The sequence below is a fragment of the Nicotiana tabacum genome, chromosome 19, assembly GCF_000715075.1.
Source record: "Nicotiana tabacum cultivar K326 chromosome 19, ASM71507v2, whole genome shotgun sequence".
Classification (NCBI taxonomy): domain Eukaryota; kingdom Viridiplantae; phylum Streptophyta; class Magnoliopsida; order Solanales; family Solanaceae; genus Nicotiana; species Nicotiana tabacum.
The window spans coordinates 126404531-126425609 of NC_134098.1; the positions used below are offsets into that span (position 1 = coordinate 126404531).

General features: G+C 39.1%; 1 protein-coding gene across 2 annotated transcripts; it reads left to right on the forward strand.

Annotated features, from left to right (window-relative positions):
• Positions 1 to 478: 478 nt before the first annotated feature.
• LOC107812049 (putative serine/threonine-protein kinase haspin homolog) lies at positions 479 to 7041 on the forward strand. 2 transcript variants are annotated; one of them, XM_075237642.1, is made up of 16 exons: positions 479 to 538; positions 717 to 867; positions 954 to 1086; positions 1196 to 1285; positions 2058 to 2148; positions 2290 to 2885; positions 3632 to 3755; positions 3918 to 4027; positions 4436 to 4547; positions 4727 to 4819; positions 4907 to 4968; positions 5071 to 5201; positions 5289 to 5359; positions 5440 to 5492; positions 6243 to 6309; positions 6695 to 7041. In XM_075237642.1, exons 1-16 carry the CDS (start codon positions 494 to 496, stop codon positions 6845 to 6847), a joined length of 2082 nt encoding a protein of 693 aa, XP_075093743.1. In that variant the 5' UTR covers positions 479 to 493; the 3' UTR covers positions 6848 to 7041.
• The last annotated feature ends 14038 nt before the right edge of the window (positions 7042 to 21079 follow it).

The following is a 21079-nucleotide window of genomic DNA, read 5'->3' on the forward strand; positions in this document are numbered from 1 at the left end:
GGAATTCCAACATAATATGCTAGAAGTTTATACGCAGGAGCTCCATAATCACACATATTGTACTGGAATTTTCTGTGTTTCAGCAAAAAAATATTTATTTTTCAATGAAACACTGGCTATTATTTGATTACCAATCCGAAAACTGGCTAGCCTGTGCTATTTTCACAAATTTATCACTGCAATTATTATGCTTGAGATATTAAGCCGAGACATTACAAAGACATGCAGTCCAAGTCTGGCAGGCCTCCATTTTGGGCTGTATATGGGGCCTAGGATAGCCTATATACGTGAAAATAGCACGGCCTAACCAGTTTTCGGACTGGAAATAAAAAAATAGCCAATGTTCGTAAAGTCAATAAGAAATAGCCATTGTGTTGTTGAAACATGAAAAATTTCAGGATAATATGCTGGATTATGGAACTCATGCGTATAAACTTCCAGCATATTATGGTGAAACTCCAACACTGAAAATTCCAGCATAATATGTTGGATTATGGAGCTCCTCCATTTAAAATTCTCTCATACTGGAATCTCATATGTAAGAAATTCGAACTCTAGCATATTATGCTGAAATTTTTTTGAATTATATCTTTACATGAAAAAGAGTCTACATTTCGATTACTTTTGAAATTATGGCTATTTTTCAATTATCGGATGTAAATATTTCTGATTATTTTACCTGCGTACCCAAGATTACTGATAAGCCCATTTGTCAGGCCCAAATCCGATGGATTGTCTCTCTTCCCGCTCAATCGTCCCCACTTCGAAATTTCTTCAGAGACTTTAAGTTGCAGTTGACAAGACATTTGATTTGCAACGGTACAATTCGACGCTTCAAATTCGGCACAACCATGACTTCTCGAGCGGGTAAAAACTCTTCAATCCTCTAATTAATTTTCCATCTCGATTCAGATGCTTAGGGTAGTACTGACATGGTGGAATTTGAAATGCAGCTGATTTGTGGGCAGAACTCATAGCTGCTGAAAAACATCAATTTGATTGTCCCTCCGATCAACCTCGGGAACCAAATATTGCCGTTGTATATCGCCGCCAAAAATCCCATATTATTCCCCAAGATGATGACAGGTTTCTCTTTATAGTTTTTTCAGTTCTCAAATTTCCATGTTATTTATTTATTTTTTTGTTTTGGTGGTTCGCTGAAGGCTTTAACTTTTTTACTTTGATTTGTTTTCAGGAGGCAATCAAATTCAAATTCTAGTTACGAGAATCGGCTAAGTTTTCTCCCTGTTAAACGAATTAGTTGGAATCGTTCTCTTTCTACTAGGTTTTGCCTTCTGCCCTAATTTTATATTTCCCCCCTAAATTTCCACTGATATCAAAATCTATCTCCTTGGATATGCTTACAAGGATTGTGCTTGTAGTGGTTTTAGCTTATTCATTTTTTTCTTTGATAAGTAATTTTGACTCAGTAGAAATGGAAATAATCCGGGATAAGGTTATTTTGGAAGCAAATATTCAGATTTACTGAAACAAGCAACAGTTTAGTCTATACTAAGATGTGTAGTTTATGAGTAATAAGACGACAAACAACCAGCAATTTTGAAGAATGCTTGCTGTAAGAAGCTTAAAGGCTGTCTAAATTCCATGTATCATTTTTAGGAGAGCCCTTACCTCCAGCGTCTGGGCAGTATATATTCATTGTTTTGTACTTAGCAATAAAGCTTATTCTATAGGCTAGCTCACTGGCGGAAACATATTGCCAGAACAATACAAACTTACCCGACCTAGATGATTCTATCCGTTTCCCATTCAGTCAACAAAATGGGTTTAAGACTTGAAGCTGTAAACAGTTCTCTGATTTTTGTTTATGTTTAGTCTCCTTGTTAAGAACTTTTTCTGGGTACCCTAAGTTGATGAAATTACTGGGGCTTTGACTTCACTTTTTAATTGAATCCATAACCCCTCCTCACCCTGTTATGTACATGGTAATTCCTATTACCTACCTTCTCTTTCTTTGTCATATTCGCGAATTCCAATTAGCTATTCGTTTCTTCCACTTTTGTCTTTCGCATTGAGTCGCTTTATTTTGTTGACAGAGGGAGAACTAGTGTTGCTGCTACTGTATGTGCTGAATTACATCCTCAAAAAAGGAAGCCTGGACGAAAAGCAAAACCACCTCTTCCAAGGGTAATTTGTTGAAAATATTTCCCAGCTCCTGCAAAGCCACCATGTAGTTGTTGTTTCTTTTCAAAAGGCATCAGTTAGCTAATATTTTGGTTATCATACAAAATCACATGTTGTCTATTTCTAATTCCTCATACTTTGTAGGGTAAAAAAGTTGAAGCTGCAAACTATGATAAGGAGCGGGCGTATTTTCAAGAAGTTGATGATTTTGAACTAATGATAGAAAGCCCCTCCCCAAACAAATGCAGTACATGGACTACAGGCGTCCAAACTGACGATATCATTATATCACGTTTGTCCTCAGTTCTACAGAAATGGTTGATTTCTAAGAAACTTAACCATACCTATGCACCCCCAGCTTCATTATCGAAGATATTAGAAACCCCAGCCTCTCGCAAAGAATCTGCTTGTGGAGTTATTTATGGATCCTCAAACGTGAAAACCCCTGAAAAAAAATTACTACGAGTTCCCTCTGGCTTGTACTTCACCCAGAACAAACACATTGGTTCTAGAGATGAAGATGTGTCCGGAGGGCGGCCTTTATCAGAAACAGCCATTGGAGAAATATGTCCCATGGATGAGGAAGGTTATGAAGATATTGATGTTGGTGTTAGTAAACTTTCTCTGACTTCCAGGCCTTCTTCAGTGGATGCTCACACATGGGATCCATTTTTGGCTCTATTGGCAGCATGTGGGCAGTCTGCTCCTTTAACACTACTGGAGATACTATCAAAGTATTGGTGCGGCTCCTATGACCCTTCCACTTTTGTTCTACTTCCTCAAATCAAATATCTCCTAGGCATATCTTTTTTCTTAGTCAGATTTAACTGTCTTTGGTACTTGTGGAGCAGCGAGTTTGACATGATATTTTGTTTCAGCTGATACAATTATCACTAGAAACTGTCAACTTTGCCTTTTGAAAAACCTTAACTAGGATCATTAGACATATAACGCATAATGTATATTTTCTTTCAGCTGATACAATTATCACTACAAACTGTCAACTTTGCCTTTTGAAAAATCTTAACTAGGATCATTAAACATATAATATATAGTTGCACGAAAGATGTTGTCCACCTTGGTACTCTTAGACGTAGATCTGACTGAGGCTTCTTAATCTCTATCTCGTTATCTTTTATACTTTTGGTGAGAATGCTCCTAATAGTGCTTTTGAACCATGTAAGAATGGATGAGGAAAAATACAGATATGGATTCCCTTGACTGGAACACCTTTAGCTTAGTACTGTTATAAACTCATGTACTAGTGCTCTCTTTTGGTGCATGTGATCTTAGCTTTGAACTATATCTGAATGGCTATCGAGTTAATATTTTGTATAATTTGGCCTTATCAATTAGTACCCATTCCTTTTCATGAAGAATCAAATTCATATTTGTGTTGGCAATAGACTTAATTCAGTCTGATTTTGCTCTTAATTTTAATTTCTCAAAGCATCTAGTTTCGTAAACTGAACTATGTCAAATGCAGTGAGCCACAAACAATTGCCAAGGTGGGCGAAGGCACATTTGGTGAGGCCTTTAAGGTTGGCGAAAATGTCTTCAAAATTGTCCCATTTGATGGAGATTTACGAGTAAATGGAGAAATTCAAAAGGTATCCAGTTCAATTATATTTCTTGTGCAATTGAATAGGTTCCAATTTCATTAAATTGAGATACGGCCCAAGTAACATGCATATGATCATAGGGTCAGCAACCAATTTTCTGAAAATATTTAAGTCACTCTGATTCGAAATCTGTGTTTTGATACATTTCAGAAATCAGAAGAACTACTTGAGGAGGTCATACTCTCTGGTACCCTTAATAGCTTAAGAGCTCATGAGGGTCATCTCCTGAATTCCTGTTCCACCTTTATACAGACAATGGAGTAAGTTTTATATATTCTTAGTTAACCTTAAAGCAATTTTTCAACTTTTTGGTCCTTGTTCTGAACCTCTGTTTCAAGACAAAATCTGCGTTTAGGAACATCTAAAGGTCCTGTCTGATTTAATCTGCCTGTGTTGTTTAAACTTATGCTTAACCTCAGAATCTGTCATGAAACTACCAACTTTTGCTACCTAATGAGGAATAGTTCTTGTAAAAACCTTATCAGTAAATAAGTCTTGAAATAAGCATCCATATATAACCGTCACCTCTAATGACTGATATTCTGAGAAGTAAAATTGAAGTTCCTCCTGCGTGCTGTTTTCTGCACTCTCAATTGTATACTATTTCTTAAAGTAGGAGAAGAGCAATTGTTGACCACTCATGTACAATTGGTTTCGCCTTTCTACAGCATGAGGGTGTGCCAAGGCCATTATGATGCATCTCTATTAAAAGCGTGGGAAGACTGGGATGTGAAGCATGGTTCAGATAATGATCATCCTAAGGAATTTCCAGAAAAACAGGTTCCTTGCAAAGCTTAATTTACTCCTTTTCTCCTAATTGCTAATAATTGCCTCCCATTGTTCATCTATTCTTTGAGTGGATCTTGTATCTAGGCAGATTGGTATTTTTCTTGCAGTTAAGAGGATAATTACTTGGACAATATTAAGTGCCACTGACTTAGCTATTGCATACCTTCCAGTACTATGTTGTCTTCGTTCAAGAACATGGAGGGAAGGATCTTGAGAGTTTTGTGCTCTTGAACTTCAACGAAGCCAAGAGTTTATTGGCCCAGGCAAGTGATTGAATATTTTTCTTTTGGCATTGTTAACCAAATATCTCATTCATTATCAATTGCTTGACTGCAAAATCTGCACTCCAGATAACTCTTGCTATGGCTGTATCCGAAGCTGCATATGAATTTGAACATCGCGATTTGCACTGGTTCGTTTTCCATGTGATGATTTATTCGTCATATTTTCCAATCTAGAGTAGGATTAATGCGTTGTTGAACTTTTCTGTGCTCTAACAATTTTCTTATCATAGGGGAAATATTCTATTACGTCGGAAAGGTTTAGATACGGTGCAATTCACTCTAGAGGGAATTGAAATACATGTCAGAACATATGGATTATTGGTTTCGATAATTGACTTCACTCTTTCAAGGATAAATACAGGTGTTCACCCTTTCTGTTTCTCCCTTCACGATCTTTAACTTGAATTGATTAGAGATTCTTATCCATATATATACATACTGATAACAGGGGAAGACATACTTTTTCTGGACCTGTCATCAGACCCTGAACTCTTTGAAGGTCCAAAAGGAGATAAACAGGTACGACGCCAAAGAAGTCCCATGTATCTTCAGGTGTTATAATACTTTTTATATTTCATTATTTTGTGGCATGTTTGCAGTCTGATACATACAGGAAAATGAGAGATGTCACAGGCGAATTTTGGGAAGGAAGGTATAAATGCTAGTCCTTTCACTTTCAAGTAACAAATTGTTTCAGGAGGTAGCAAATTGCATTTGACTATAACAATAATGTATTTTTCTTCCATTTCAAGGTTTATGTTGCCACAATATTATTCATAATTCTTCAGTTTAAAAGTGTTGGCAAGTTAGATGTCTGGAATTCCCCACTCAAATAACATCCTATTTTGTGTAAAGCTGCTGTCCGAGAATTTGAATTGAACCAAAATTTCAACCGTGCAGATTCTTTTATCTCTTGTAATCAGTTAGCTTTTGCTGCTTAATGACCTCTGGCGCACAGTATTGATGGCCAATTTTCTAAATCACGGAAACCATCAGCGGGGGAGGCTTTCCTGTTTGATGGTGTTTGTCTTATATTCATGGATTTCATTTTCTTGTGGAGATTCAGAGGAACTAACCCATAATAAAAGTTCTATGCTAGGTTAATGGGTTTCTAGTACTAGAGCATACTTGTATGCTTTAGACTGCCAAAGACGAATCATGCTTGTTTTTTGTCATAACACTGTGGACTGGTCTGTTTCTTCTTGTTCTTATATAATTCATGGACCATCACTTGTTGATAAATGAAGTAGCATTCTATTATGGTGTGGCTGAATTTCAGACCTAAGTCTTAGCACCTAAGAAGTATCTTTGTTATGCAAATCACCAAGGCTTTAGTGACTGGATTATTTGACTATGGATTTTGACCTTTTGCCTTCTTTTCTTTTTTTATCTGCCTGTACAGTTTCCCCAAGACAAATGTGCTGTGGCTACAATACTTGGTTGACATACTGCTGCTAAAGAAATCATATGTGAGTATTCTACGACAAAATTGGTTCCGTGTTATCTGTTCATATCACCTCGTCGAAACTGTTTAGAGAATAATGCATTGTAGTATGTCCTCATTTTATGCAATTGGCTTTCTGTTTCTAACATATGTTGTGTTTTGTTGGAATGTGCGTCCAGTTGCTGCAATTTAAGCTGCATGCACTTTGATATTCTAATAGTTTATTTTGACCATGTAATTCCATCCTCTTCAAAGACTAAGAAAAATAAAAAAACTGACTGGTCAATCTCCTCCAATTGCTATCCTCTGCCCGATAGTCCGGTACTTTATAGTTTGGGATTTAAATCAAGCTCATAGTATATTCTTTTGGGTTCAAAGTTAAGTGGCCTTACTTCATGAAAATGTTGCAGGAAAGGACCTCCAAAGATGAGAGGGATCTACGTTCTCTAAAAAAGCGCCTAAATAGCTATGGTTCAGCAAGAGAAGCAACATCAGATGTTTTCTTTTCTGAATTGTTCGTTAACCTCCAGCACCGACTGGCAGAAGAACCCCCAAGAAAATAAGTAGTATTTGCTGTGCCTGTGATCTTTTCTGAAAGTGATCGTTTTGTAGGAGGTTTGTATCAAGAAACCAACTTGGTTTCCTTTTCTTCTTTTGTCTTCATTTTTCTTCTGTATCATATTTTGGATTGTAAACAATGTTAAGACCCCTTAGTGGATCTCCAGTAGTTAGGACGTTGAATTCGTGTGGTTGCCAATTTTTTACTCTGAATTACTGTAACTTTTTCCCATTTGTCTAAGCCGCTGTGGGAAAGGTAACTGTCTATATGTATTTGGTGGAATAGCCGAAGTGTGGGCAAGTTCTGTCCGACACCATTTTTATATAAAGAAAAAGAAGAGGAAATGGTCGTCATTTCCCTTTAGCATCTATAGCGACCAGCCAAACATCAACTGTTCCAAAGGATCAACTCAGCAACCTTTCTATCCACTAAACCATAAGCTCTCGTACTGTGTCCCAGAAGTTGTGGGCATACAGCTCATGCAGACGATGTTTATCATCTTTTCTCCCCAAAATTTTCTTTCTTGAAACTTGTGGGCCTGTATGCTTGAAGCGAAAACTTGACAAGAAATCTATTGTAATTCCCCGCTTTAACGCAAATTGTATCGGATCTCTTTTACTTTCGTCATCACTAGTCACAAAGTTTAAACGTTAATGATGACGTCCAACTATGCATTATAAAAAGAACTAAACGGTCGTTGCAAATATAATCCGGTTTACAAGTCCGGAGTCGAATCCCACAGAGAACTAAGGCTTAGCCACAGCTGTTCAATATTGCAAAGAAACACAAGTTCAAATAATTTTCTAGTTATAAAGATTTGATTTTTATTTCTACTAATTAACTAGCAAATATTATAAAGCAGTAAAATTATCAACTAACATGGATGAAATTCTATATAAGATTAAGGAGGTCTAGAGTTATAATTTCCCCAATTATCGGAATCTTTTCTGCTACGTTTCCTATAAATTTGCCTAAGTCTTCTCTATCGACCATGAGCACTCTAACTGTCGTAACTCTCTCCCGAGTAATTACCATAATTTACTAGGTATATTCTCCCGAATTACGCTAGCTGACATTAAGTACAACTCACTCCGATCGCATCAAAGTTTCGTTATCCCTAATCCCAACTTTAAACCTTCGTATTGATCCCTCATATACGTTTAGGAGTGATGTTGTTCAACAACTACCTAAATATGCACTCTCTCCCGAGTAATACATACTAAATAGGTACAGCTAATTGAGGGCCCTTCAATCAACCACAAGAATAATATAGTTGAATAAATAGAGAAAATATTACGGCAAATTTATATTAACGTAACAAGAAAATCATCATTCAATAAGTTCCATCAACACCCTAGATTAGGAAGTTAACTACTCATACTCATAGTAACAATATCCCAAATATTTTGCATAATTAAAATACAGAGTAAAGATGAAAAAATATAGAAATAGATGATTCTAACTCCCAAGAGGTGATTCCACCAGCTCTCATTGCCTCTGGCTGCTGAAAAAACGTTATCTCCAAGTGGTGTTTTAGGTCTATTTATATGTGTAGAAGAAACCCTAAGCGTGTGGGCCGAGTCCTAGTCAAACCCGGAACGAATTAAGTCTTCAAAACTCGGATTGGACCTGGCCCCAGGCCTGGTGTCGCCAGCCTAACGCCTGGAATTTGACTGGCCTCGCCAGGCTAAAGCGTGGTCCAGCCTGACCTTAGGCTGGCCTCGCCAGGCTAAAGCCTGGTCCAACCTGGCCTTAGGCTGGCCTCGCCAGGCTAAAGCCTAGTCAAGCCTGGCCTTTGGCTGGCCTCACCAGGTCTCTCCTTTTCACTGTTCTCGAGCACACTTTCAACGTTTAAATATCCCTTTTGCTTTACTTTCATCTCCAATTCACCTACACATAAAATAGACTGCATTATGCACAAATAAAGTATAATTTATCATTAAAGCATGTAAAATGCAAGGCACATAATGTACGAAACTATGGAATTATAGCCACATCAATACCCTACACTTAAACATTGCTCGTCCCTGAGCAATCAAACTACACTTATAGATACGACCTTTTTAAGCAATTCTCCTAACTCATTACACCAAGAATTTTTAAAATAGTTTAAGCACACAAGTGTGACATCGTCGCCTCAAGATTCGACTCACAAATACCATGCCTTATTCACAATTCACTTACTTAGTCTGACATGGATGTCAACAACATTACCTTTCCTTTATGAATCACGTGCCCTCACACAACAAAAGAGATTAGTTCCACACACAATAAATTTTAAGACCGTAGGAACTCAAGATATGAAGAATTCACTTGCTCTCAGAAATAATATTCTTATGCTACAAAAGATGCACCATAGGCTTGCCCGTAGTATAATACTCTACTAATCGAGTTCATTCAGTCTAAGATCAAGTAGGACTTTCATTGGTTGTGATGTAGGCTGCGGGTCGGGTAGGATACATTTGGATATGAGTGACTACACCTCCCTTAAGCACTTCTATACATATACTTTAACACACATCCCATACTTATGCCAAACCAAACATTCCACCTTCACTTCAATTTATATTAACTCCATATTTCTTTAAGCACAATTACATCAAGAGTCACCACTATCAAGGAATATTTTTCACAGCAATATAGCTAAAAAAAAATTTCTTTATTTTTCAATTCAAGTGGCTCTTACTTTTTCAAAACAATGCACATTTCTCCTTATTTTATTAGTTCCACACAAAAGTCGAACCAACCACCCCACACTTTAACTTTTACAAAGTTCATAACAATTCAAGTGCTTATGAGAGGTGAAAAGGTTCAAATATATGGTCGATTAAAACAAAGGGGCACGACTTGTAATGTGGTTACCAAAGAAACAGGATTATAGGCTCAACGGGGTTAACTACGATACATAACATTTATGTGGGTAAACTTTATATATCTGGCTTAACAAAGAAACGCCTATATCACTTCCTAGACTGAACAATACTACTATTTCGCTTTGCAAACACACGGGACAAGTTCTAGACATCAAATGCAATGCATAGAATACATACAAAACCTCACACATACATGGCACATCATTCATTCAGGATTGGTTTCATCACGACACTCGAGTCAAAGCAGTTAAGCAAAATTAAAAATCTACGATTTCATGTACTTATGCGAGAGTCAAAAACTGAGCCTAAGTGTTATAACCATAATACTAACTATTCTCAAGGCATAACAAAGTCAAGAGATATTTCTTCAATTCAATTTATATCACAATGGTTCCTATTCCTAAAAAAAGTAAAACTAACTACACCCGGTTCAAACAAAACCTTTGTAAAAGAACCGCGGCACAAAGAAAAATCAAGGGGGAATTATTACACTACCTAACAAAAGAAAATCTTTTTATCTTTTTTCTTTAGACTTAAATCCCTCAAGAAAATTGTCTAAGTAGATCCATCGTTGGGAAAAGTCTAATCTTTTATATTTTTGTTCTCTAAGAAAATTATTCAATTAAATTAACACAATTAAAATAACATAGAAAGTCACCCAGACAATCTCCTCACCCCACACTTAAAATTGTGCATTGTCCCCAATGAACACCATAACTAATAAGAGGGTAAAAGAAACTCCCTGGTAGGCCAAAGGCCGAAGAACCAGCAGCTCATGGGGTACTCAGACTTCTCCCAGGCTTGATCTTTCGTGCGGGTACCTCACACTTAGTTCCAACCATCTGGTTTGCTGTTGCATCCTTCTAATAGCTTTGCTATCCATGCTCCTAGAAAATCAAAAATCGACACTATAAAAAATAATAAAAAAATAGAAGAAACCAGTAAAGCTGGGTTGCCTCCCAACAAGCGCTTGATTTAACGTCGTGGCACGACGCGAATCACTTTCTGCCTCCACTTTGAACTTATGAATTGGATCCCAAGTTTTTATTCTGCTCTATGATCATGCTCCTGGCATAGTGGAAGGAATCTAACTGGCCCAAGGAAACAATGTAGTATTCTGTACTTCTTGGCCTTTAGATGAAGTGTGTAATTCCGACTTTCTGGCTAGAAGAATTCCAGAATGTAGGAACCTTGTTCCTCATTCCTTGACTCCTCAAGTGGCCCAGATGACTCTATTTTTATATCATTATCTACGCACAATGTGGAAAAGTGCTTGGAGTAAGGACAAATGCGCTCAAACTGAAAATGCACAGTCTTATCCACATCATTTTCATGGCAAAAACTAGAATCAATTAAAATTGTATCTGTAAGGTCCTCAGTTGACTCCAGTACCAATTCTTCAACATCGACATCATCAAATTCTAGTTGGTTGGTTTGGTCAAATTCTACTCTCGACTCCTCAATTATAATGACAATTTCTGCAGCCCATTCATGCTCTTCTTGGCTATTATCCACAATGTAAGCTTGTTGCACTTTACAAGGTTCAATTAGTTTATTAGCTTGAGCCTCCAAATTGTGAATAGTTGCCTCTTGCCTTTGTATCTGCAGTAATTTCTCATCATATTGTTCCATGAGGCCCTTTAACATATCTTTGATCTCCTTCAGGTCAGCTTCCCAAGATTCTTTGTTCTTATTCACTTCACATGAAAATGTAGAACCGTAAAAGTAAGGGGTTGGGGGAGGATAAGACATATAAGTCCAACCATGAAAGTGACCATCTTGACCACCACACATATCACACACATTCCACACATACGATTGAGTTGGTGTACATAACTCGCTCTCAGGAATATTTTGATAATTTTGCCATTAGTGATTTCCTCCACAATATGCATAAGGAGGATCAAAAGTAGAATTACCAACATCAAAACTGTCATAATTCCAAGATGTCATGTTTCTAAAATCAACAAGTAAAACAAAAATAAAAAAAATCAAATACAAGAAAACAAAATAAAAGTTCAAACTTGCAACCTAGCAATATGTATACCTACAACTATAAGTGTTTCTTTATCAACCTAGCAATATATTTCTTTGCAATATAAACACCTACAACTAAACCGTTAGATCCCGGCAACGGCGCCAAAATTTGATCACGCCCAACTATGCCTTATAAAAAGGACTAAGTGATCGTTGCAAATATAATCCGGTTTACAAGTCCGGAGTCGAATCCCACAGAGAACTAAGGCTTAACCACAACTGTTCAATATTGCAAATAAACACAAATTCAAATAATTTTCTAGTTATAAAGATTTAATTTTTATTTCTACTAATTAACTAGCTAATATTATAAAGCAGTAAAATTATCAACTAACATGGATGAAATTCTATACAAGACTAAGAAGAGTTATAATTTCCTCAATTATCGAAATCTTTTTCATTACTTTTCTTATAAATTTGCCTAAGTCTTCTCTATCGACATGCGATCTTGTCTTGACTTTACCTTATCTGTAACATTATACTCCAATTATCACAATCTTTTAATTACTTGACCAAAACACTTGTGTAGGGTGACTACAACACTTCTGCCGACCTATTAGTTAAATATCAAATTCGAAAGCAATGCAAAGAAAAAGTTAGTAGTATGTGGTATTGGTTGTTGCTTTTTATCTCTTTGCTTTTTTGTGAAAAGGAGCAGACTTGTTTGTAATTGTTAGTTGTTTATTCAATTTAGATAGGCTGATCAAATCTTTTCAGCTGTCGGATGACTCAGATTTAAGGGATTACGAATTAGCTCACATGGAAGTGGATACTTTTGCTTTGACATATTGAATTCAAAGGATTTAAGTTTTCGTTTACAATGTATGATTTGACATATTTTAAAAGGTTATTTATCATTTTCAGATTATAAACTCAAAGTTTAAGTTATTGAATTTGAAAACTTTTTGCGCTGTCAATGCAATTTAACAGTTCGCCAAGTTATTACTCTATGTAAAGTTACGACGTCATATTTGATACTAAGAGTTATATAAAAGAAATTTGCATTGTTAGTGCATAAAATATAAATACATAATTGTATACGGGTGAAATCGAGCTTATGGTGCATCCCGGCCTCTGACAGAATAAGCCAGGCTTGAGACATGGCGGCAAGGGACCGAAATCGAGCCAAAAGCCCCACCGGGCCAGAATACGGGGCATGACGCTTGCCCTCAAGAATGTCGAGGTCATGGTCCCGAAATCAGTCATAACCTCGAACGACTTCCAAGAACATTGTCAAACAATTAAGCATAGCCAACAGAAAGTCGAAATATCCGTGACCGGCCGAATATCGTGGCGGGAATCTCGGCACGTATCGATAAGCAACCGGCAACTAGTAAATTAGAAGATTTTTTACCTTTTATAGAGTTGTACCTAAAATAGGACTCTCATACTATATAAAGGGGGTCTGATAATTCACGAAGTACATTGCAACACGCACTCAAAAGCAAAATATTATTATTTTCTCTGTCTGTAGCTCTTGCTCTTTTTCATATGTGCCGGTCGTGGTGAGCCCGGCTCGAGAGAGACTATTTCACTAAGGTTGAAACCATCCAACTCGTGTGGTTTGAATTTGTTTTATCTTTGTTTGTTCAATAGTAACTTAATTTATCGCTTTATATCAAGTTAATCAACGTATCCTTAAAATCACTTACAAATTAAATTGTTATCCAATTCTGAGGGTAAATATTTTGGCGCCCAGCGTGGGGCTATGGATAATAGCGGCAATTTAATATGAATTCCCGTAACACACCCTATTTTACACTTGTTCTTTGAAGTGTCTTTGATTCTAGGTTAAAGTCAAAATGTCAAACCCCTAGTCTGCCCCTCTAAGCATGGATGTCGAGTCTAGCCACCATGGCGAGAACAACAATGTAGCACCCGGTAACGAGGTGCCCCATGTCGATATTGGCGGAGTTCCGGTCGCGTACCCGATCGACGATGGTTCGTATGTGTCCATCAATACATATTTGCCTATCGATCCTGAGAACAACGTGCACAAGGAAGTCTGATCGATTTCCCAAAATACGCACATCGGTGAAAATAATGGGATCAATTTGTGGGTGATCTTCGAAATGTTACAGGCTTAATAGGCAGCGATAGCCTAGTTGCAGAACCAAAGCCGAGCGCCGAGCAGGGTTAAGCCAGAGCCATCCCAAAAAATCGCCCGCAGGAATGAACCAATCACAGAGAGGCCGAATGAAAATGAATCGGGGACCAACCCCGAGATCATAAAGATGCTCGAGGAATTGACAAAACGGATAGAATTGGGGGAGAAGAAAATCGAAGCCAATGACAAAAAGGTGAAAACCTACAATTCTAGGGTCGACCAAATCCAGGGGCACCTCCGATATTAAAGGGCCTGGATTCTAAGACGTTTGTTCAAAAACCCTTTCCTCTGAGCGCAGCTCCGAAGCCGGTCCCAAAGAAGTTCTGCATGCCCGTGATTCCTAAGTACAATGAAACGACCGAACCAAATAAGCATGTGACCTCCTACACATGCGCCATAAAAGGAAATGACTTGGAGGATGATGAGATCGAGTCTGTCCTGCTGAAAAAGTTCGGGAAAACTCTTTCCAAGGGAGCTATGATATGGTATCATAACCTATCACCTAATTATATTGACTCGTTTTCTATGCTTGCAGATTCCTTCGTAAAAGCACACGTCGGGGCTATCAAGGTCAAGACCAGGAAGTCAGACCTTTTCAAAGTGAAGTAGGGGGATACTAAGATGCTCAGGGAATTCGTGTCACGGTTTCAAATGGAACGGATGGACTTGCCTCTGGTCACAGACGATCGAGCCGTTTAAGCCTTCACCTAGGGACTCAATGCTCGAAGCTCGTTGGCTTCACAACAGTTGAAAAAAAATCTGGTGGAGTATCCGGCTGTCACTTGGGCCGACATGCATAATCAGTATCAATCAAAAATCAGGGTCGAAGACGATCAACTCGGGGACCCTTCTGGGTCTGTATATCCCGCCATAGCCGTCGACAGAGTTAGGAGAGATGTTGATCGTGAACCAAGGTCGAACAGAGATCGGTATCATCCATACAATGGAGACCGAAGAAGCAGTGGATCTGGGTGAAACCCCGTGAAAAGTGAAAGAAGGAGTGATTGAGGTCAAAACAACCTGTGACTCATGAGCAAAACAATTTCGACATGCCCATCGGGCCTAAGGAAGCGCCAAGGCTATCGGAGTACAACTTTAACGTCGCCACCACCGCCATCGTATCCGCCATTGGACACATCAAAGACACCAAATGACCTGGACCTCTACAGTCTGATCCAGCCCAAAGGGATCCTAACCTAATGTGCAAATATCATGGCACTCACGGCCACATAACAGAAGATTGCCGACAATCAAGAGAGTAAGTAGCTCGACTATTCAACAACGGACACCTCCGATAGTTTCTGAGCGATCGAGTCAAGAACCACTTTAGGAATAGAGATTCTAGTAAACATATCGAACATGAGTAACCTAAACACATCATTAACATGATCATCGGTGGAGTCGATATTTCCTAGGGGCCGATGGTGAAGCACACTAAAGTATCCATCACGAGGGAAAAACGGACTCGGGATTATGTGCCGGAGGGAATCTTGTCTTTCATCGAGGGATCGTGCATCCCCACAAAGATGCACTAGTAATATCAGTACTCATAAATAAATCTCGAGTTAACCGTGTGTTAATTGATCCAGGTAGCTCTGCTAACATCATCAGATCGAGGGTTGTGGAACAACCCGGTCTACTAGATCAGATCGTGCCTACAGTCAGAGTCCTAAACGGATTCAACATGGAATGTGAGACCACTAAAGAGGAGATAACATTACCGGTGAACACCGCCGGGACCATTCAGGAAACGCAGTTCTATGTGATCGAAGGGGACATGAGGTATACATTGCTTTATTCGGAATACCATGTATTCACAACTTGAGGGCAGTACTCTCGACCTTGCACCAAGTGTTGAAGTTCCCGATGTCGGGAGGAATAAAAATAATTTACGGAGAACAACCGACCGTAAAGAGATGTTCGCAGTCGACGAGGTGGTCCTGATATCCACACTTTTTACACCAAAGGATCTGGGACCGGTCACCAAGGGAGGAACCAAATAGCAACTACTGACACCGACCCCGTCCCAATCGTAGAAGCAGGAGACGGGTGAGAACGACGACTACGAAGTTCCCAAATTTTTCATAGCTCCCGACGATTCCGATGCTGCCAAATCAACGGTCGAGGAACTGGAGCAAGTCGTACTTATCGAACACTTGCCCGATCGAAAGGTATACCTGGGCAAGGGGGTGAGTCCCGAGATCACAAAAAAACTCATTTAATTCCTTATAGCTAACGAAGATTGTCTCACTTGGTCCCACCTTGATATGACACGGATCTCGCCGGAAATAATCACTCACAAGCTAAGCCTCGACCCGAAGTTCAACCCGGTCAAGTAGAAGAGGAGACCCCATTCTGAGGTCAAACATGCTTTCATCAAGGACGAGGTATCTAAACTCCTTAAAATAAGGTCCATCCAGGAGGTTAAATATCACGACCCAAAATATCACCTGTCGTGATGGCGCCTATCTCAATACTAGGCAAGCCAAAAATCCCAATAAACTACCATTTCTTTTAAATTTGAAAACGAAATAATTAATTTAGCGGAAGAAATCTCAAAATTTCAAATATATCACTCCAAAAACCCGGTGTCACTGAGTACATGAGCATCTAATATGAATACAATGTATGACTGATAAAAAGCCAATGTCTGAAAGTATAGAACGGTACAATAACTGAAGGAAAGAGAGACAAGGTCAGCGGATGCCAAATAGCTACCTTGATAGTCTCCAACTGATAGTACTCTGAAATCTAACAATCTCCGTGTACGAAAGCACTTGGATCTGCACACGAGGTGCAGAGTGTAGTATGAGTACAACTAACTCAATAAGTAACAAGACTAACCTCTGGGCTGAAAGAAATGATGAGCTCCGCAGGTACAGTCCAGTAAAAATAATGGTACAGAAATGTAGGCATGCTTTTAAGTTCAACAGATAAACTCAGTACAAGTAAATTAGATCAATACTGCATGATATGAGGCATATGACATCTCAGTAGAAAGACCTCATGTAAATACTGGTCACAAATTATCCGGCCACTCGATACTATTTATGGCCAATCCAGCCCAGGGGTGTTCCAACCCGTATATATGTTACACATCGACTGACAGTCAGTCACCAAGTACCGTATAAGGCCAATCCAGCCCTCGGATAATTTGTACCCAAATATAAATAATACTGACAAGATCCATGTTCGGATAACTCATTACAATACAAATAAGTAAGGCAAGTCCATGCCCTAGGAAAATCCATCCCAAATATAATATATATATATATATATATATATATATATATATATATATATATATATATATATATAAGCAGTAAGTAAGGCAAGTCCATGCCGTGGGAAGTCCATCCCGAATATCGATGATCATGTACGCTCACTAGGGGTGTGTACAGACTCCGGAGGGGCTCCTTCAGCCCAAGCGTAATACAAAGCCAATGTGGCCTACTGCAGGCGGACAGTCCCGATCTGTATAATAACAAAGCCTATATGTCCTGCTGCAGGCGGGCAGCCCCGATCCATACAATAGTAAAGCCAATAAGGCCTGCTGCAGGCGGGAAGCCTCGATCCAGAACAATAATAATATATAAAGCCATTCTGGCCTGCTGCAGGCGGGCAGCCCCGATCCATTTAATAATAACATATATAAAGCCAAATGGCCTACTGCATTGCGCAGCTCAATCCCATAAATATCCTTACACTGGATAATTATTACTGAGTATGAAATGTATATTTTAGAAAAAATAATTCAATAGCATCACGACCCCATGGGTCCTAAAATGTCGACACATAGCCTAAACATGATCTTTATTACTAGCCTCACCTAAATTCCTCTAACATGTGCCACATGTTCAGATAATAACATGATTCTTTAAATTTACAACTTCACAGGATTTATTCAAGACACAATTTCTATAGTGCGCGTCTACATGTTCGTCACCTATCATGTGAGTCACTTTCAACAATTTATATCATACTAAATTCGGGGATTCATACCCTCAGAACCAAGTTTAGAAGTGTTACTTACCTCAAACAGTGTAATTCTTTACTCCGCTATGCCTTTGCCTCGTGAATTGGCCTCCAAACGCCTTGAATCTAGCCACAAATAATTCGTTTCAGTCAATAAAAATGATAGGAATTAATTCCATAAGAAAATATAAATTTTCCATCAAAATCCGAAATTTCACCCAAAAATCGTCCGTGGGGCCCACATCTCGGAACCCGACAAAAGTTACAAAATCTGGAAGCCCATTCATCCACGAGTCTAACCATACTAAGTTTACCAAAATCCGACCCCAACTCGACCCTCAAATCTTCAATTTAAATCAAGAGGCTTTTCAAACTTTTCCAACTTAATTCACCAATTAAATGATAAAAACAATCATGGATTCAGGTAATTTAACCAATATTGAGTTAAGAACACTTACCCCGTTATTTTCCTTGAAAAACTCCTGAAAATCGCCTCAATCCGAGCTCCAAATCGTCAAAAACTGAAAATGGGACAAAGTCCCCTTTTCTGAATTTAAACTCACTGCCCAGGTTTTTCTTCTTCGCGAACGCGGTGAGTGCCTCGCGTTCGCGAAGCACAAAATAATTCCCGTCCAAATTCCTCCTTTGCGAACGCAACATCACCCTCGCGTTCGCGAAGCACAAAATACCTCTGCCTCAATGCCTTCTACGCGAATGCGTTCAACCCATCGCGAACGCGATGCTTCGGTCCCCCTCACTATGTGAACGCGACACCCCCTACGCGAACGTGTAGACCAAATGCCTGGGGTCCTCAGTTGCTTCCTCTCTCCTTCGCGAATGCGTAATACCTCTCGCGTTCGCGATGCACACCTAGTCCACCCTTCACGAACGCGAAGATAAAATACTGCCAACTTCTCAGTTCCTCTTCGCGAACGCGAGGCTCCACTCGCGAATGCGATGAAGGAAACCAAATGGTGCATCAGAAAAATTCCAGCAGAGTTCCAAGTCCATAATCCAACCCGTTAACCATCCGAAACTCACCCGAGCCCCTAGGGACCTCAACCAATTATACCAATAAGTCCTAAAATATCATACGAACTTAGTCGAACCCTCAAATCACCTAAAACAACGCTAAAACCATGAATTACACCCCAACTCAAGCCTAATGAACTTTGAAATTTCTAATTAATACAAACGACTCCGGGACCTATTAAATCACGTTCGATTGATCTCAGATTTTACACACAAGTCATAAATGACATAACAGAGATATTCAAATTTTTAGAATTGGATTCCGACCTCGATATCAAAAAGTCAACCCCCTAGTCCAACTTCCCAAAAATTCAACTTTCGACATTTCAAGCCTAATTCCACTACGGGCCTCCAAATAATTTTTCAGACACGCTTCCAAGTCCAAAATTATCATACGGAGCAATTGGAATCATAAAAATTCAAATCCGAGGTTGTTTACATATAAGTTAATATCCGGTCAACTATTTCAACTTAAGCTTCCCACATGAAAGTTCATTCTTCCTAGCTAAATCCGAAATACCTTAAAACCAAAATCGATAATTTACACAAGTCATAATACATCTTAGGAAGTTATTCAATACTTCAAATAGTTGAAAGGAGCGTAAATGCTCAAAAACGACCGATCGGGTCGTTACATTAGATACCCGGACTGGTTAGCAAACGTAGTAATAGTCTCTAAAAAGTGAAACAAATTAAGAATGTGTGTGGACTAGAAAGACTTGAATAAAGTATGTCCCAAGGACTCTTTCCCTTTGCCTAACATCAATCGCATGATCGATGCAACGACCCAGCACGAGATCCTCAGTTTCCTCGACGCCTTTTGCTATAACGTGATGCCATTCGGACTAAAAAAAGCCAGTGCCGCTTACCAACTCCTAGTAAATTGGATGTTTGAAGAACAAATAGGAAAATTAGTGGAGGTTTACATCGACAATATGTTGGTTAAGTCCCTGCGAGCAGAAGACCATTTGAAACATTTGCAGGAAGCCTTCAGCATATTGAAGCACTACAATATGAAGCTGAACCCGGAGAAATGTGCATTCATAGCCTGGTCCGGTAAGTTTCTCGGATTCATAGTGTTTAACCGGGGAATCAAATCAACCCCGATAAGATCAAGGCCATCGAAGATATCACTGTTGTGAACAACGTGAAGGTCCTCCGACAAGAGCCACCGGTTCTTCTCACTGTTGAAGAAAAAAATAACTTCTCATAGACCCCAGAGTGCCAACGAGCCTTGGAGGAGCTCAAGTGATATCTCTCGAGCCCACCGCTGCTTCACACGCCGAAGATAGTTTTATAACTATACATATACTTGCTAGTATCAGAGATAGAGGTAAGTGGAGTCCTAGTCCGGGAAGAGAAAGGTACGTAATTTCCAATTTACTAAGTTAGTAGTACTTTAGGCGAGGTTGAAACTAGATATCCTCACCTATAAAAATTGACGCTCGCTTTGCTAAGAGCCTCTAGGAAGCTAAAATCGTACTTTCAATGTCACCCCATACCCATTAAGGAATGTAATGCATAAACCCGAGCTCTCGGGATGGTTGACCAAATGGATCGTAGAGATCAGCGGGTACGATATCGAATATCGGCCTCAGACCGCCATTAAATCTCAGATTTTGTAGACAAGAGAGTTGTTGTTAAACTCGAGGACTTTCTTCGAGAATCTAGACCCTCTTTACGGACGGTGCCTCGAACGCAAAGAGGTCTGAACTCGCCATTGTATTGAAGCCACCAATAAGTAATGTAGTTAGACAATCTATTAGGACTGTAAAATTAATTAACAATAAGGCCGAGTATGAGGTCATGATTGCAGGTCTCGAACTGGAAAAAAGCTTGGGGGCAGAGGTGATCGAAGTTAAGTGCGACTCCCTCCTCGTGGTGAACCAAGATAATGGGACGTTCGAAGTCAGAGAGGAACGAATGCAAAGATACCTAGATAAATTACAGGTAACGTTACATCGATTAAAGGAGTTGACTCTACAACATATGCCTCGGGATCAAAACAACGAGGATGATGCCCTTGCTAACTTGGGATCATCAGTCGACGACGATGAGTTTAACTCGGGAGATGGTCGTACAACTCATGAGATCGGTAGTGGAAGAATATAACGTCAAGATAAACTCAATAATCTTAACTTGGGATTATCTGAAGACCGAAAAACTGCCCTCGGACCCTAAGGAATCAAGGACTCTACGTACGAAGGCGACC